Source organism: Oreochromis niloticus, linkage group LG6, assembly GCF_001858045.2.
Source record: "Oreochromis niloticus isolate F11D_XX linkage group LG6, O_niloticus_UMD_NMBU, whole genome shotgun sequence".
NCBI lineage: Eukaryota > Metazoa > Chordata > Actinopteri > Cichliformes > Cichlidae > Oreochromis > Oreochromis niloticus.
The window spans coordinates 6,238,964-6,255,457 of NC_031971.2; the positions used below are offsets into that span (position 1 = coordinate 6,238,964).

The window sequence follows — 16,494 nt, forward strand, 5'->3', positions numbered from 1 at the left end:
GTTCATTCTAACCTCAAGACATTTCATCACGAGTTTGAAAATGTATCATATGATAGCGCTGATTTTGTGCCCAGGGTCCCGTGAGATCAGACTTTTATTATGAAAGACAGACCAGCCGGTTTTGCGCTCGTTCACTTTTTATAACTTGACCACAAGTGAAAACGGATACAGTTTGATCTACGACACGGTGTCGTCATAGGGGTGTGGTCATACGACCCGTCTTTAAGGACACCGGGAGGATTCACGCTACGAACCCACTGACCTCAGCGGGGCTCGGGGGTGACTTCAGTGCAGAACCCCGCTGGAACAACTTCACCTCCATACCCACATGTCAAACAGAGGAGCAGACGTCTTTAAGTACTATATAATTCCAGTTCTTTATATTCGCATTAATAACCAGTTAAATAGAGACAGGCCAGTTTGTGAACATAGATACAACTGAGGTAGAATAACTGAACTTGACAGAACGTGTTCAGTAAACATAAGATGATAAGCTGTAACATTAATATTCATCATGGTTAAAAACAACAAATTCATTTATTTTGTAATAAGATCAAACATTTTGCACAATAATAAAGAACCATTTCTTAACATGTAAGAAATGTATGCAGTAAATTTCCATCACAAATATTTTCTTTGAACTACAAACAGAGGCAACAGATATTTTTAACTCTGTAAATATGTGCAAGCTAGAAACTGTTTCTATGCTAATTTAGTAAGCTTAGCAAACATTCACTCAATTCAGCAGAAGAAGAGCATTAATACATTTTTAAATTTTTAAAAACTAAAAACTAAAAGATTGTTTGATTACTGTGGATATACAACCACCACTTTCCAAAAACAAAAATAATGGCTTGTAACATGCAGATTCATGGAGCAGTGGTTTGCAGGTTATTCAAAATAATAGCTCCAAGCAGTACTTTGGTACATATGGTATGGAGAACTTGAATGTGTGTGACCATTAATGCTTCATGATATGTATGTACGATGCATCTATACATGCATATACATGAAAAAAATATCTTGCTGTTGAGATAACATCTTTCGGCTCATCTGCAGGTCGTTGCAGAGTTACATAGCAGTGACATAGCAAAAGCTGGCTGCTGCCTTATATTACAGAGACAGCCATACAGTTCAGGCAGCGATATTTAGGTCAGCTATAGCTGCTTGTGTAAAGATAGTTAATTCTTAATGTACTCTCAGAGGAAAGTAGGTTGTCATGGTGCATGAGCGCATTACATCACATTTTATGAATATTGCTGAGGATAAGCTGTGTGGTGTTTGTGATTATCTGTGCCTGCCAGTTGAAGCCCATATGTGTTGCCCTCTCGACTGTCTGTATGTCTATGTGTGCCCTCTACGTGTGTATATATACATATACATATAGATAGATAGATAGATAGATAGATAGATAGATAGATAGATAGATAGATAGATAGATAGATACACACTTCAATCATTTACCAAAAACATGCCTGTGTTTTCAAAAGGTTGTGTAGATTTAAAGGATTGTTTACTCATTAATTTATGTCCATGGTGATATTGCAGTGCTGCCCCACCATTAATTTAATTGCAGCTGAGAAATATAAATTAATATTTTCAATTTTATATTGCAATGAAATATGAGTAATAGTCACAGCCGAGCACAGCAATCTGAACTCCCCCTCCAGGAACACTGCTGCTTAGTAGTCCCTCAATAATAAGTATTAATATTTATGCACATGCAAAATGAGATTTTCTTATTTTTTCTGAACTCTGAATGTTTTTTTTTTTGTTTTTTTTTGCTGCCACTCTGTTACACATATTTTAAGCTACATCTCAAAATATTAAGGTTGTAATCATGTTTTTCCTTAGTATTTATACATGACTGCATGCTACTTAGTATGGTTCTGTTTCAATTGATACATCTCGATGTGTCATCTATGAGTTCAAAGTTCATTTATTAAATGTCCACCTATCACCTACCTCTTTTGTTACTCTGATAAAGAGATTTTGATTTATAGGCACAGTAAAATAATAACAATGTAAAAAGTATATCATTATACAAAGACAATAAGGTGTAAAAATCACAATGTATGACATCAGCCTTTAGCTCACTGCTGTCTCCATGGCTCTGTATTTCAACAACACCAATACTGGTTTAATAATTAATATAATTTTTTATAATTTTTTTTCCTTTGGTGATTGCATTCAACACATTATTGTTTTGACTATGAACTACTATTTCTTCTCAAAGATTGATATGTTTAAACCAAATCTTAACACTAAATCTTTATATAATTTAAACAAATGAATTTATGTATTTTAATTATGTCTGCAGGGTTTTCAACCATGCCTCCTGAAAAGAAGGCAATCTCCAGTTGGCTAATGCTTTAGTGCCAAAAACAAAACTGCAGCTTCTTAACTGGCCACTGGTTGTTTGCTTCAAAACAAGTAAATCTCTATAGACTTCCATAATATTAACAGCAGAAATCAAATATGTTTTCAACCTAGCACAAAAAGGTTTTAGTTCTCTGTAGTCTTAATTTACCCTTTATTGACGTCTGCCTAGGCGACAATAAATTTATCTTAAGAGGTGTGGCTTCTTGGAGCCAGTCTTCTAGCCGTTTGCTGTGCTTCAACTTAGCTAAAAGAAACATTTGGCGGTGTTTTTGTTGAACTGGTGAATTTCTTTCCTTTGTATTTTTCTATACTGTCTTGGAAAATTGTGGTACAAATTAGGAGGTATTTGTGTTTGTGCCTCCAAACAGTCTATGGAGGTACCCTGCTAACCAAAGTTGTTTGCATTAGCAGTTGTCCAAATGTTTTCATTGGTGACTCCAAAAACTGAGATGGTGGTTGCTAAATTTGATAAAGTGGTGGCTTCAAAGTGAAGGAGGCATCTTAACCAGATTCCCCAACCACCTCCACTGACTTCTTTCGACATACAGTAGCTGTAGCTGTTTTCACCCAGATTTCATAACCACAGGAGAGGGTTGGGAGGTCAATGGATTGGTAAATTCAAAACTTTGTCTTTTAGCTGAGCTCTCTCTTCACTACGACAGACTGGTATGTGCACTTCTGTTGAAACTACAGCAGTCTGCCGGTCCAACTCACACTTCACCTTCTCATCACTTCTAAATGAGATCAAGATATTTTAACTCTTTTTCCTCTCTTCTGTATCTCAGAAGGAGCATTTCGCTGATTTTCAGTGGAGAACCCTGACCTCTCACCCCAGTCGTTTCATGCTTGGCTGCAGATGACTGCAGTGCATGCTGATGGTCACTCTCTGATGAAGCCAAAAGAACCACATTTTCTGCAAATTGAAGAAATGCTTCTGTGAGCTTCATAAAGAAGATGCCCTCCTCATCCTGGCTACACCTTGAGACGCTGTCCTTAAAAGTCAAAAACAGGATCAGAGACAAGCGGTAACTCTGTGGGAGTCCAACATCCATTAAAAAGATGGTTGACTTTATACCAAGGATGCAGACACAGCTCTCACTTTGGTTTTACAAGGACCTGATGGCCAATAGCAGCGGACCAAGAACCCCATACTTGTCAGCTTTCTCTGTGCCTATAAAGCACCAGTAGACTGGATGGTCAGACTCTCTTCTGCTCCCTCCAGAAGTCCTGCAAGGGTGGAGATCTGGACAACTGTTTTACAACCAGGCTGGAATCTGCATTACTTGTCCTAAATCTGAGGTTCCACCATTAGCTGGGGCCTCCTTTCCAGCACCCTGAAAGAAATTTTGCTGGGAGCCTGAGCAGTGTGATACCCGGATAACTGGAGCACTCCCTCCAGCTCTCCTTTTTGAAAATTGCAGTCACCACCCCAGTCTGCCACTCCACAGGCACAATGCCAGATTACAACCTAACATTAAAGAGGTGTGTCAACTGAGACATTTCCATAATGTCTAGAGGCTTTAGCATCTCAGGGCAAATCTCATCCGAATCTGGTGCTTCCTGTCATAGTTCTTATCATCTACCCTGTCAGTGACTTCTGCCAGTGTAATTGGTGAGGTTTTGCCTTAGTCTTCAGGATCTGCCTTCCCCACATACGATTTTTTGACTGGGTTTAGGAATTCCTCAAAGTGCTCCTTCCCCCAAATGACAATATCCCCAGTCCAGGGCAGAAGGGCAGTTCTACCTCACTCAAATATGTCCTGAGCAAACCCTTGCTTTCCTCATCGGATGGCTTGCCAGAACTTCTCTGAGGGCTCCTCTACCATGGTCTCACTGAACTTCTCCATCTCCTGAACGTTTGCTTCTACAATTATAAAGCAGCTGCCTTACTGGCCTTCCAATACCTTCCTCCTCCAGGAGTTCAAAGCTAAGTCCAGAAACCCTCCTTTTTCAGTCTGATGGCCCTCCCTACCACTGGTTTCCAACAGAGGGGTCCACAGTTTTCTGCCACGGCAGACATCAATCATCTTACAGCTCCTGTCAGCCGCCTCAGCAATAAAGAACTTGAACATAGTGCATTCGAACTGTATGTCCCCAGTCTCCCCTGCAATACAAGCGAACTCCTTCTGGACATGGGAGTTTGGCTGGGGCCTGGTGAGTATCCCCACAACTGCCTGGTTTGTTGTTAAATATTTGTTAAATATTACATTGGTCAGACTTATCATTTATTTTTAAATGACCGATTAGTCTTTTATTCATTGTAAATTATATTTCTATAATAATTATAGTTATTATACTATAATGATTTAGAAATTCATAAATACAAGAAGATAAGAAGGCAATCGGAGCACTCGGTGTAGTGACCCCAAGCTGGGCGAGTGGCTCCAGCATTTCTGTCCAGAAGAGCGCAGTCCTAGGAACAGCAAATATACTGCGCAGGACCCTCAAGGTCCCAGGCCTCTGGTAAAGGACCTGAGCATGAAGGATAACGGCCGCCCGCAGGCTGAGAGGAGAATATAAGCAAGATATGTATATATGGTGCTCCTCCATCTGTTCAGGCTCCTTTTAACATTTCTCTTAAAAAGACTTGAATTAATGAGTTCTCTAGTTCAACAAGTCTTCAGTTTTAGTTTTTCAGCAATGCACTTTCTCTTGATAGATTTAGGTGAGTGTCTATAAATCATGCGTGCTTGTCTTACTTTTCTGTTGTGACAATCTTGTATGAGGGAGTCAACCTTGTCCTTGATTACCAAGGTAACCTAAACTAGCTCAGCCCTACAGCATAGACCTCCTACCTTTTAGAGATAGTGGAACAGTATCAACAGAGATGCTGCAAAAAGGTTAACACCAGGGAGGTTCAATGATATTTTTATTCTTAGCACAAATACACAGCGATACAGTAGATCTACAATCCTGCTACAACTTCCCATCAGGGTTCTTGGTATTCACAGAAATTAAAAAAAGACACATTTTAAAAACAAATCAGTCTGTGTTTCTTGTCATGTAAGATAAGATTAAAATTCTATAAGAGAAAAAGGGTAAGTTTAATTTGTAAAACATTGAGTACTTACTTGGCATATGATTTCACTTGAAATATCATTAAAATCACATTCCTAACAATGTGCAGATCCAAAAAAACTCTGACTGTATGGGCATGGACATGGGATTTCTTTGGTTGGTGCTAGTTTGGGATGGCACATTTGTATCCTTTGAATGCTTGGTTTGATTATGACGTGGCAAATTTAGAAGCTGGGGCATCACTTTGGGCTCTTTGTATTTTGGAATCATTCGTGAACAGTTTTGCATGGGGGTGTGGCTTAGTGTGCAACAAAGTGTAGTCAGTTTAATGATTTCTTTAACTTTGCCTGTCAGTGTTTGTATGTTTGACCAGCCAGTTCATACCTGTACATTCGGGTGTGTCTGCAAGTGTTTCTTTCACAACTGAAAGCCACTGCTCAGATGGAACATAAATAACTTGAAGAGTGCAATTGTATCCTATGAGACATAGTTCTTTATTAAGTATTTCACATACAGTGCCACTCACATACAAGCATTTACTTCACAGTAATACAAGGTTACATACAGGGTCTCGTATCCATCAACAATCCAATTTGTGATTTATTGAATGTTTGTTACCATGGTGACTCTTAACACACTTAAAAAAAATCTATCCTCGTCTATGCTGCCAGGAACTTTTATCAAATGAACAGTAGCCAGTTATCAAAAATGAAAAGGAAAAAAAGTCACGAGAAAAAGAAATGATATTGAAAATTTCAATGTTTTTCTTGTGCATTCACACTCTGCACATTTCACATTTATCTGACGTCTCAGTGGTTCCCTCCTTTAGGTCGATTAGCTTGGATATGGGAGAATAATGACATTTGGTGTCCAGTGACGGACTGACTTTGCTTCCCTGCAAGCAAACTGTGGTTTGTTTTATGATGAGTGGGATTGATACTGTAATGTAATGGGTTTGTTTCCTATGGTAATCCTAACCAAAGGAAACAAACCCAAAACAAAACTGTACGGTCAGAACGTCTAACAGAATTCAGATGTCAGGACAAAACCAGAGACATTTTCAGCTTTTCTTCACATGCAGTCAACTGGCACAAAGACAAAACAGTGCCAAAGTTACAGGACATGCTTACAGATTTGTTTTGACGAAAGACTGCATATAAAAGATGGAGGTGGTTTAGGTCTGAAAGTAAAGCCAGTGTAGAAATGCTTGAACCTGCATTCTTTCATCTTGTAAGTTTATGGTGTCAATTAGTAGTTTCAAGCCTTTTCAAAAAATACAGCATGTTCACCTTGCAAATTATAGTCCAATTTAGAGTAAAATAGATGAAAAGGCTGACTAAGCTGCACAGCATGGACACCTTTTCATTGGCTAGTTGTTATTTTTTTGAGTATTTAAAAAACAAAGTGTATGGGCTCAGTCACTCATCTTGGGTGACACGAATAAAAAATGTGTTTATTCAGTAATGTGTCGAATTGTGTTTCAAAATGGAAAGAATATCACTGGCTAACGATTTTACGCCTGCCATTTATTTTGTGACCAAGACACCTGGAGGCATCAAATTGGGACTTGAAAAACCACTGGGTGATGTCACACATGCTGCTGACAGCTGAAATGCTCAGTTTGAGGCTTGTACGCTGGTCTTCACATCCATGTGGGTGACGTTATGGTGGTTTCATCTATCTTTTATATATATTCCAGTCTATGGTTTCACCAACACTAACGGGCTACTTTGACCCTTAACTTGTGACCCTAACAAACACCTTCTTGATGAGTTTCTAGTCTTAGTTTGAAAATCTGAAGTATTATTTAATACAACATGGTGTTCACTTTTTGTAAATACAGTCCTTTGTAAAGAAAAAAAGCCACTTAAGAAAAATATGAGCCTGCAGTTTTCCTTGGTTTCTCGGTCAGTTCTGCCCCGTGCTCATCACGTCCAGTTTCCAAAAACAAAGATGATGACAGTTCGACTCTTCAAAAGCAGGTGTTCACGAACCAATGCGTGACGCCACCGTGGACACGCCCGTCTTTTACATGCAGTTAAAAGTCACTAAAACTTTGTCGAATAAGTGAGCTACTTGGGAGTCCATGTGATGTTTGTTTACACACTCTGGTTTACTTGGAGAGAAACTAAATACCAACTACAACAAACTTTACTGGTGAGCAAAAGCTACTTTGAGAGTGTAATCAAGTGTAATTGCACTCCACTGACACAGGGCCCTGCATGTGTAAACTGCTGTAATGCACACATTGTTACACATCTGATTTTAGACTCACACCACCACCACAACTACAGAAAAAGGCAAGGGAGGGGGGGGGGAAAGACAGAACACAATTTGGTCTTTCTAAAAAGTAGCTGTATTTTGATTTGGATTCTTTTTGGCTGAAGCAAAGTGGTTTCAGAGAAGAGGAACAGGGAGGGCGAATGCCAGGGAGGAGGGAAGGACGGGTGCTTAAGGTTTGGAGAGGGGAGGTGTAATTGTGGCAGTGGCTGATAAGGTGCAATGAACTAATTTTGGGGGGTGTTTTATTGTGTACATGCTTTTTTTCTGTGTGCAATTATAGGGGCAGGGACTGCAGATGAAATAAGATAAATAATCAATAACTGCAATGATGAGAGTTCATACATTAAAATAAATTCAGAGCACTTGTCATTATTTCCCCAAATAAGAATTAGTGATGCATGCAAAAAAAAAAAAATCATATTCAGCCAATCAGAGGTTACAATGCTGCAGGTTTCTTCGCATCTTATTTTAATAACGCACTTTTTTGTCGCTTTGTTTTCTAAAAGCTCCCGAGAGTCTGAGTTCATTTGCTAAAGTTAAAATGAGGAACGCAGTGAAAGCGCTGTTTGAAGGTACATTTTAAAAATAGCAGATGTTAACACCCAATCTATCTGCAGCTTCGCTCCAAAAACACGTCCCTACAGTACAACCTACAGTACATCTGTACACAGGCAGGCGAGAATCAGGCAGGATTTCATCAAAAGGGGTCAAGTGAAGAGGGGCTGAATTGGGCGATGAGATCACCATGGCAACGAGGACCTCCGTGGTGCGGAGCACGAGGGAATGTGGGAGGGAGTTTCACGCTGAAGTGCCCCCAAAGTGGAAGGAATCGCTCTCTGCTTATTTTTTTTCTCGGTTTTTTTTACACGCTTTCAGGAGATTCTCGTGGCCGCGGTCCAAGCGCCCACATTAATGAACTTTTCACACGCTCGCACACACGCTCACACTCACACCCCATTACATCACGGGTAACAACACTTATATAACAGGACCTCGCGGACACTGAGGTGATTACACCGGGCTTACATCAGTGTCGGCAAGCCAAAATAAATACACACAGAAATCCATGTTCCTCGCTGACGACGGCAGCAACACAAAAAGAAAATATGCACACGGAAACTAAACTAAAAGGATTGCACATTTCAAAGGGGACTGGGGGGGGGGGGGGTGTTACGCTTCACTTTCCTCGTCTTGGTTTGTTCTGGAGTCACAGGATGAATTCAGCTTTTTTTTAAAAACTCTCATTATTCTTAAGATTCCTCAAGGTTACAAAAAACAAGGTGGCAAAACAAAATGAATCCACCCATTCTGCAGGCGAACGCGCTCGGGTGTTTAAGAACATGCCGAAACTAAAGGCGAGCAAACCAGAGGACGGGAAAGATGAGAGGCATCACATCGTGCAGCCCTGCAACAGAAAGGAAAGCAAACATTTCAGCATAATCACAAATATGTCATGTTAAGGCGTGAATCGAACCAGCGTGTTTGTTGTAGCCAACAACACCCCCCCCAAACAGCCTCTTTCAAATATTGTCAGCGCTGCGTGACCAAAAGCATCAGGGGACTTGTGTGGCAAACATGTCCTCTGAAAATTCATAAAAGTGCCCTTATTTTCTATTTCACCCGGCTCATATTTCCGTGGAGTTGATAAATATTCACGCCTGAATGCCACCTCTGTCCCCAGGGGCTGTTTAGTAGCGAGCTTTTTTTCTTTTTTTCCCCTTCTTCCCCCCACTGCGCTCTAAAACTGAAAAACTGAGCTTTTTTTCCCCTCTTTTCTTTTTTTAATTTGTGAAAAACAAATGAAGGCGCAGGAACTGATGGTAGTGAGTGGCAGAAAAGGAAACACAGAAAAACAAAACAGCTCTCAGGTTTCTTCTCAATAATTTGTTTGCCTATGGTAACGGCTTGTTTTTTTCTTTGAAACATAAAATGATTTCACACAGCTATGAAACAACCATTCATTTAAACTCTTAAAGGTCCACATATACAACACATGGACATGGTGATATGTATCAAAAGGTCTGTGTATTTCTTACCCCGTAATTCATCCAATTCATTGATTTGATTACACTTAAAGTCATTTTTCCATTTATGAACAGCCACTGCTTTTACTCAGTAATGGTCATTTTAGGGCAAAAAAAATCAGCAGTGAGCTTTTGTTTTGAAGGGTGATGTTCAGTGTGTGGGTGTACTTAAAAAGATCTGTGATTCTGCAGCGACTGTACAGACTGTATTTAATTTTTTACCAGGGATGGGCATTTCAAGCAAAATTACAGTCGCTTATCATATCCGAGCAGTCCTAAACTGCCACCTTCTGGTAACAGCAGGACATTACACACGACCAGGTGACACCCCCAAAAAATTATGAGGAAAAGAAACAGTTACATAAACTATTTGAGATTTTATAAAAATAAAAGAGACCTATTAAGCTCATTTCCAGTTCCACACTTTTATTCCTTGACTGTACTAGCGGGGGTCACAGGGGGGCATGGGCCTATCCATGGTAAAAGGCAGGGTACACCCTGCATGCATGTTTGTGCACCACCGTGCTGCCCTTGGATAACGCATGGAGTCATCTAGACTAGCTTTGCATGATTATGTAAAAAATAATCCTTATAAATCTTATACTGGGCTGTGGGGCAGCCTCTTAAAAAAGTCACCTTAAGTAGTCTTTAGACTGAACTCACGTCTGGCAGAGGTTACCTGTACATAACACAGAACTGCTTATTAGAATATCTGACCATTCACCATAAGTAAAGTCCACTATAAGCAGCTAAAAATAACTACTTAAAAAAATATGTCCAGATGAGAAAAGGTTTTCATTTTTAACTCCCCTTTAATGACTATATGAAGCGTTAAAAATGAAAACCTTTTCTCATCTGGACGTATTTTTTAAGTAGTTATTTGTAGCTGTTTATAGTGGAGACAGGAAAATGGTGCTAATGCCAATTTCTTGTGTTGGACTGACATTCAGTGAGCCAGTTACCCTTTTTGCTTAGATTCTGATCACCTCTGATGTCCTGCTCTGCCACACTTACCCTGTTTACTCCCAGAAGTAGCGCAGGTACCATATAGTTTCATTCTTGAGCTGAGGACCAAACAGAGGATTGGTCTGGGCCAGAATGGCTATCAACCAACTAGAAAGAGAAAGTGAGAGAGAGCAGATAAATGACAAAGCACTGTCAGTGTGGTGAAAGAACATGGGTGCATTCATCTTGGTTGTAACCAGGTCACGGTACCATTTGATCGTACTCGCAGGAAAAAAAAATCTGATTTCAAATGAAGCCCTTTTAAAAAAAAGATTCAGTTATAAAACGTTATCAGTTATTTATGCCAATCATTACTAACAAGAAAAACAAGGAATTCAATACCATCATAATCTCAATCTTTTTAAAATGCAAAACTGACATGAGAGAGAGGAGTGTGACCTTCATCCCTCTTTACTGGACTTTAAGTCAGACGCTCTTCTGGGAACTTAGTCAATTTAGAAAAAGTGATTAATAGCAGATTAAGATTCAGGCACAGCAACTTAAGCAGTATGCTTATTTGTAAAGGTGAAGAAAAAGGAGTGGTTAGGGTCTAAAAATCAGTCTCTCTGAGTGATCTCGACTGAGACGACAAAATTACTTTTTATCTTTATGAAAGCAAAAGGACACTTCAGAAGATCTGGACAAAGAATCGAGGCAACGACTGAGTGTTAAAAGCAGGATGTAGAACTGCCCCACATAGTAATAATAATAATATTAATAAAAAACAGAAGAAAGATGAAATTCCAATCTGGCTCCTCTAAATGTCAATGTGTTATAAACCCTCCAACACAGTTTGCATCAGTGTCAGCTTACACCAACACTTTCTGTTATTATCTCAGGGCTTCAGTAAAAATACCAAAAATAAGAAAAAGCAGACAGATTGGCTGTAGTGTTCTATTTGTAGCCGGTATCTTCTGAAGTACTGCTGAAGTTCTGCCAGAGGCAGAAAACTGGGTTATAAATTAGCTGAAGCCAACTGTAGACGCTTGCAGAAAGCAGTCTGTAGCCTGAGCAAAGGAAGAGTTTAATCAGTGCAGAGAAACATGAAATGGAAAAGAAGGTCTCCTCGTTAGTTCACTGTGCTTTTAATAAACCGGTTAAAACCTTTTCTGCTTTTATTTTTCTTCCTGTAAGCCAATCTGTCCATGTTTTTAAACGCTCTTCGTAAATAAGCTTGTTATTATTTTTGGGAAAAGAACAGCAGACACTCACGACACACAGCGAGATTTGTGGAACAGATCTGTACAGCTGAGCCAGGTACATCATTTCCAGGCTAAAACTGTGCAAACAGTGTGTGTTTACAGTATGAATGCTGTTGTTGGTGGAGGCTTATCCTGACGGTGCCCAGCTCCCTCTAGTGGTGGAATGATAATCTTATTTATGCACATCCCACCTCTCCTTGCATCCCCATTTTTTAATCCCCCTTAAAACGCTGACTGATTTCAAACTGAACATTTCTGATGATAGACCAGAGGACCAGAGCCCTCCTACACATTTGCAGGTCCCCCACAGAGCCATAGCCAAACGAATCCAGGGTACTGGTGTTCCCTGAAAATGAATGCTGATTGCCATGTTACTTTGTGTATATGCCAAACTGCTGTTTGTTTTATAAAGCATTTCAGTCGGGACCACTATGCTGAGAAGAATATTGTTACTGTTGTGGTCGTTTTCATCTGCTGTAATTTACTTTAGCTGCGCAGCTCTCCTCTGGGACCTCTTTTGACCATTCCATGTGATTACACACAAAGCTGGAGGCAGTGATAGAAGAAGCAGGACTTAACCGCAGTACAGAGCAGATATCAGAGACAACAAACACACTGATGAAATATGAATACAAATATTAAAACACACAGACTGCAGATAAACACAAACTATGAATTCTTTTAATTTCATGCTGAGGGGGATGAAGATATTTTGGCTACGAGCTGCCATCAACATAATCTGCTGGTTTTTCCACACTGATTGATTGGGGAGGCTGTGGGTTGCAAAGCTGTTTGCAGCTGTGCACCAACTGTAGGCTACATGAGCTTAAACAGCAAACCCTTTATGAGATTTATCAAGGATAACAACTGAGCCATCAGCTGACGCTTCCTGGTACTGAGATCATCTGATCTTTCAGTCTTTGTTACCTGTCTGGGTTCATTCCTGTGTTTCAGTAGTCTTATTAGTATGCTGGTATTTTAAATGTAGATATGGACAAAGTCCAGACACACAAGGCCAAATGACAGATTTGATACAGTCCGACTAGGTGCATACACATATATATGTATCTACAACACTGGGACACTTTAGAGTTCATATCTTTTTGAATTTGACCTTCGTTGTGCTATCAGAGGAGAACAAGCCTGGTCAGTTTTCTCAGCTTTCTGATTTCTGTCTCAACCAAACCCCAATTTGTGCTCTCTCTCTCTCTCTCTCTTATTGCACTTGGGAAAAACAAAAACAAAATAAAACTCGTGTCTCAGCAGCAATCAGCTGGCTGATAGCATTGCTGTGACTCAGCTCGTCAGGTGGCAGGGTTTGTTATCAGTGTGTAACTTGTAGACCTGCAGCACACAGAAGTATCCTCCACGTAAAATGTAAAACAGATGTCCCATTGGGCATAATTAATGCTTTTGAGAGAAAGAAAGGAAGAGAGCATCCATTTTCCTTGATACAGTAACCCCATGTCAGTTAGATCCCATTCCCATCCTTTCCCCTCGCCTCCCATGAAAGCAGCATGGAGCTGTTAGCTGATAGAAATAACCAGTTAAAAGTTGGATTGTAGTTGATTCAGTTGAGGAAAATACAAAGTGTAAAAGTCTGTTGTGTTTTTAATGTTGATCCACACGGTTTACAAAGCGTCTTATTTTCCTTGACATCAAACAGCACGTCTATCCTTACTGCACAAGGTGACCACATCCAAACTTGGCCCGCCTTTCTGCACAGCTTAACTGGTTCTATCTGGATCTCATCTCCATTTTCATCTTGTTTATTGACAAAAGTGTCAATACATCTGATCACAGTTTTTGTCCTCATGCATTATCATCTTGTTTTTGTAGATGAAAAAACTTTGACGAACATTATTGCTTAATTAACAACCTATTCATCATTGTTGCTTTTTAAAATGTAGCTGTAGATCTTCTCGCCTCATGTGTATCAGCATGCACGGGTTTCCACCACACGACCTGCTGCAGGTTCTGACTACAGTGACTCTCCAGCACAGAGCAGATGTTAAAGAGTAAAGCAAGAGTTACGTGTGCAGCTGCAGTCCAAAATGTTGGAGCTTGGGTGACTGTGGGAGTGAGATCCTCAGTGGGCAAGCAGCTGAATGACACTGAGGACTGCACAATATCAGCCTGGCAAGAGTTCAACAGGCACAGAAACAACACACAGGAAGGGCCAGACCTCAATGGTAAGCAGTGAGTGAACTTTCAAAATAAGAGCAAGGGGACTGTCTGCTAGTGAACTGATCACAGATGGTGTCGTTCGGTCAGGTAAATTGTAAAAAAATAAAAAATAAAATAAATCCTAACGTGAGTCACCAAATATATTTCCAGCACTCAACATTCCTGAGCAGGTCACTGAACTGGTCTGTGTGTGAGGAAACACTGATGTTTATCTTCATACTTCAGATGTTGGTCACTAAAATGCTAAAGCCACAAAAACCATTTTATTTACAATAAAAATATAAAATAATAAAGAAAAAACATGGTTTCATATTCTTATGAAACCAATGGTAACTTATGTCATGTATTTGGCATAAGTTACCCTTGGAGATAGAGCCAGGTAAAAAGACCCCGCCCCCTCTGTGACTCTAAAAATTCTCAATTTCCTAGTAACCCTGTGGCAAATACAATCATCAGACCCTTTATTAGTTACACCTCACTAACAATCTCTATCTTTCGCTCTCCAAATCTCAAAGGTGCTCTATTGAATTAATATCTGGTGACTGTGGAGGCCATTGGAGTTCAGTGAACTCATTGTCATGTTCAACAAACCAGTTTGAGACGATTTGAGCTTTGTGACATGGTGCATTATCCTGCTGGAAGCAGCTATCAGAAGATGGACACACTGTGGTCATAAAGGGATGGACATGGTCAGCAACAATAATCAGTTAGACTGCAGCATTTAAATGATAGTCAGTTCATACTGGGGGCTCCAGTGTGTACCAGAAACCATTTCCCCAAATCACTACACGACAACTAGCTTGAACTGGTGACACAAGGCATGGTGGAGCCATGCTTTCATGTTTCTTATGCCAAATTCTGACCAAACCATCTGAATGCTGCAACAGAATCTGAGACTCATCAGACCGGACATTGTTTTTACAGTCTTCCTTTGAAAATTTTTGTGAGTTTGTGCTAAATACAAGAGCCGACAGGAGTGGTAACGGTGTGGTCTTCTGCTGCTGTAACCCATCTGCTTTAAGCTTCAAAGTGTTGCGTGCTAAGAGATGCTCTTCTGCATACCTCAGTTGTAACAAGTGGTTATTTGAGTTACTGTTGCCTTCCTATCAGCTCAAAGGAGTCTGGCCATTCTCCTCTGATCTCAGGCATCAACAAGGCATTTTAGCCCAGGTTACTGCTGCTCACTGGATCACCATTGCTCGGCACCAACAGCCATTCCCCATTCAAAGTCATATTTCAATCACCTTTCGTATCTATTCTAACGCTCAGTTTGAGCTTCAGCAGGGAGTCTACATACCTAAATTCTTTAAGTTGCTCCCATGTGATTGGATGATTAGATGCCTGCATTAATGAGCCCTTGAGCAGGTGTACTTAACAAAGTGGCCAACATGCATTGTTGACAACAGCTACATACCAAAGAAGAGTAAGCAAGTAGGTACTTACAACAAGTAGCAACAGATCGCTGTAAGGATCAGACTGGTGACAATCACACTGTCAGGGAGAACAGAGGAGTCAGTGTCACACGTGCCCACTTTTACTATTGAAACATTCATAAGCAAACATTCATATTAATATTAGATCCTGAGTCATATATTGAGCAATACAGGACCTTTTTATGGAAAATAATGCACAAAAGATAGAAACATTGTTATTACACAGTTTTTCAAGGAGATTGGCCCTGACTCCACTGTTTACAATCATCCCCGTACTCTGCTTTTTACAAATAAAAAAAGTATCCATCAGAATGACTTTTGTACAAACGAGCCCACATTATCCCCTCATGCCATCCTCTGCCGACTCGACCTTTGAAATTACTGGTAGTGTGTGTGTGTGTTTGAATGGAGGGATGGCTGAATGACTGTTTCCTTGGATGACGCTGGGCCTCCATCACCAGAAAAGGATCAGGGGCACGCTCGCACGAGTCGCATATGATGCTATCCAATCGATACAGCAAAAAGACTAACAGCAAGGAAAATACAATTATAGTTACAAAGTATGATGATAGCACTGTCAAATTAAAGGGAACGCAAAATGATGCCGTTAATTGTATCCAATTAAAAGCAGTTACACCACCTACCCCCGATTGGGTCCTTTGGGCACTAAAAACGGAGCTACGACCCCCACCAACGCCCATAACGTGGTGAAGCAGATCATCGGCAGGGCGAGAGAATGATAGACCATGGCTTCAGTCCGCAGGACCCTGGAGATATACAAATAAAATAAAAAATCTCTGCTTGTCCTTTTGAAGATAAAGATGCTTCAATGGCCGCTGAGCCAGCCCGTCGCTTCTGTTAGGGACCCGCCCAACTCAGTCGCTGCTGTCGATGATTGGTTCAAAGCTCTGCTAAAGCGATCCTTTATTGGTTCAGCCTGCTGTCGTTCAGCATTACAGC

At 40.3% G+C, this 16,494-nt stretch overlaps 1 protein-coding gene and 1 long non-coding RNA gene across 3 annotated transcripts; one reads left to right on the forward strand and one right to left on the reverse strand.

The window, feature by feature from the left end:
• Positions 1-195: 195 nt before the first annotated feature.
• Positions 196-6,048, forward strand: LOC112847145 (uncharacterized). Of its 2 annotated transcripts, none has more exons than XR_003220523.1 (2): positions 196-357; positions 3,168-6,048. It is a non-coding gene; the product is annotated as an uncharacterized LOC112847145 (long non-coding RNA). The 2 variants fall into 2 exon arrangements; XR_003220522.1 differs by having other exon boundaries at positions 3,171-6,048.
• atpv0e2 (ATPase H+ transporting V0 subunit e2) lies at positions 5,876-16,421 on the reverse strand. Its single transcript, XM_003454136.5, has 4 exons — positions 16,179-16,421; positions 15,545-15,592; positions 10,722-10,820; positions 5,876-9,088 (listed from the first exon to the last, which is right to left on the reverse strand). Exons 1-3 carry the CDS (start codon positions 16,280-16,282, stop codon positions 10,727-10,729), a joined length of 246 nt encoding a protein of 81 aa, XP_003454184.1. The 5' UTR covers positions 16,283-16,421; the 3' UTR covers positions 5,876-9,088; positions 10,722-10,726.
• Between the last annotated feature and the right edge of the window lie 73 nt (positions 16,422-16,494).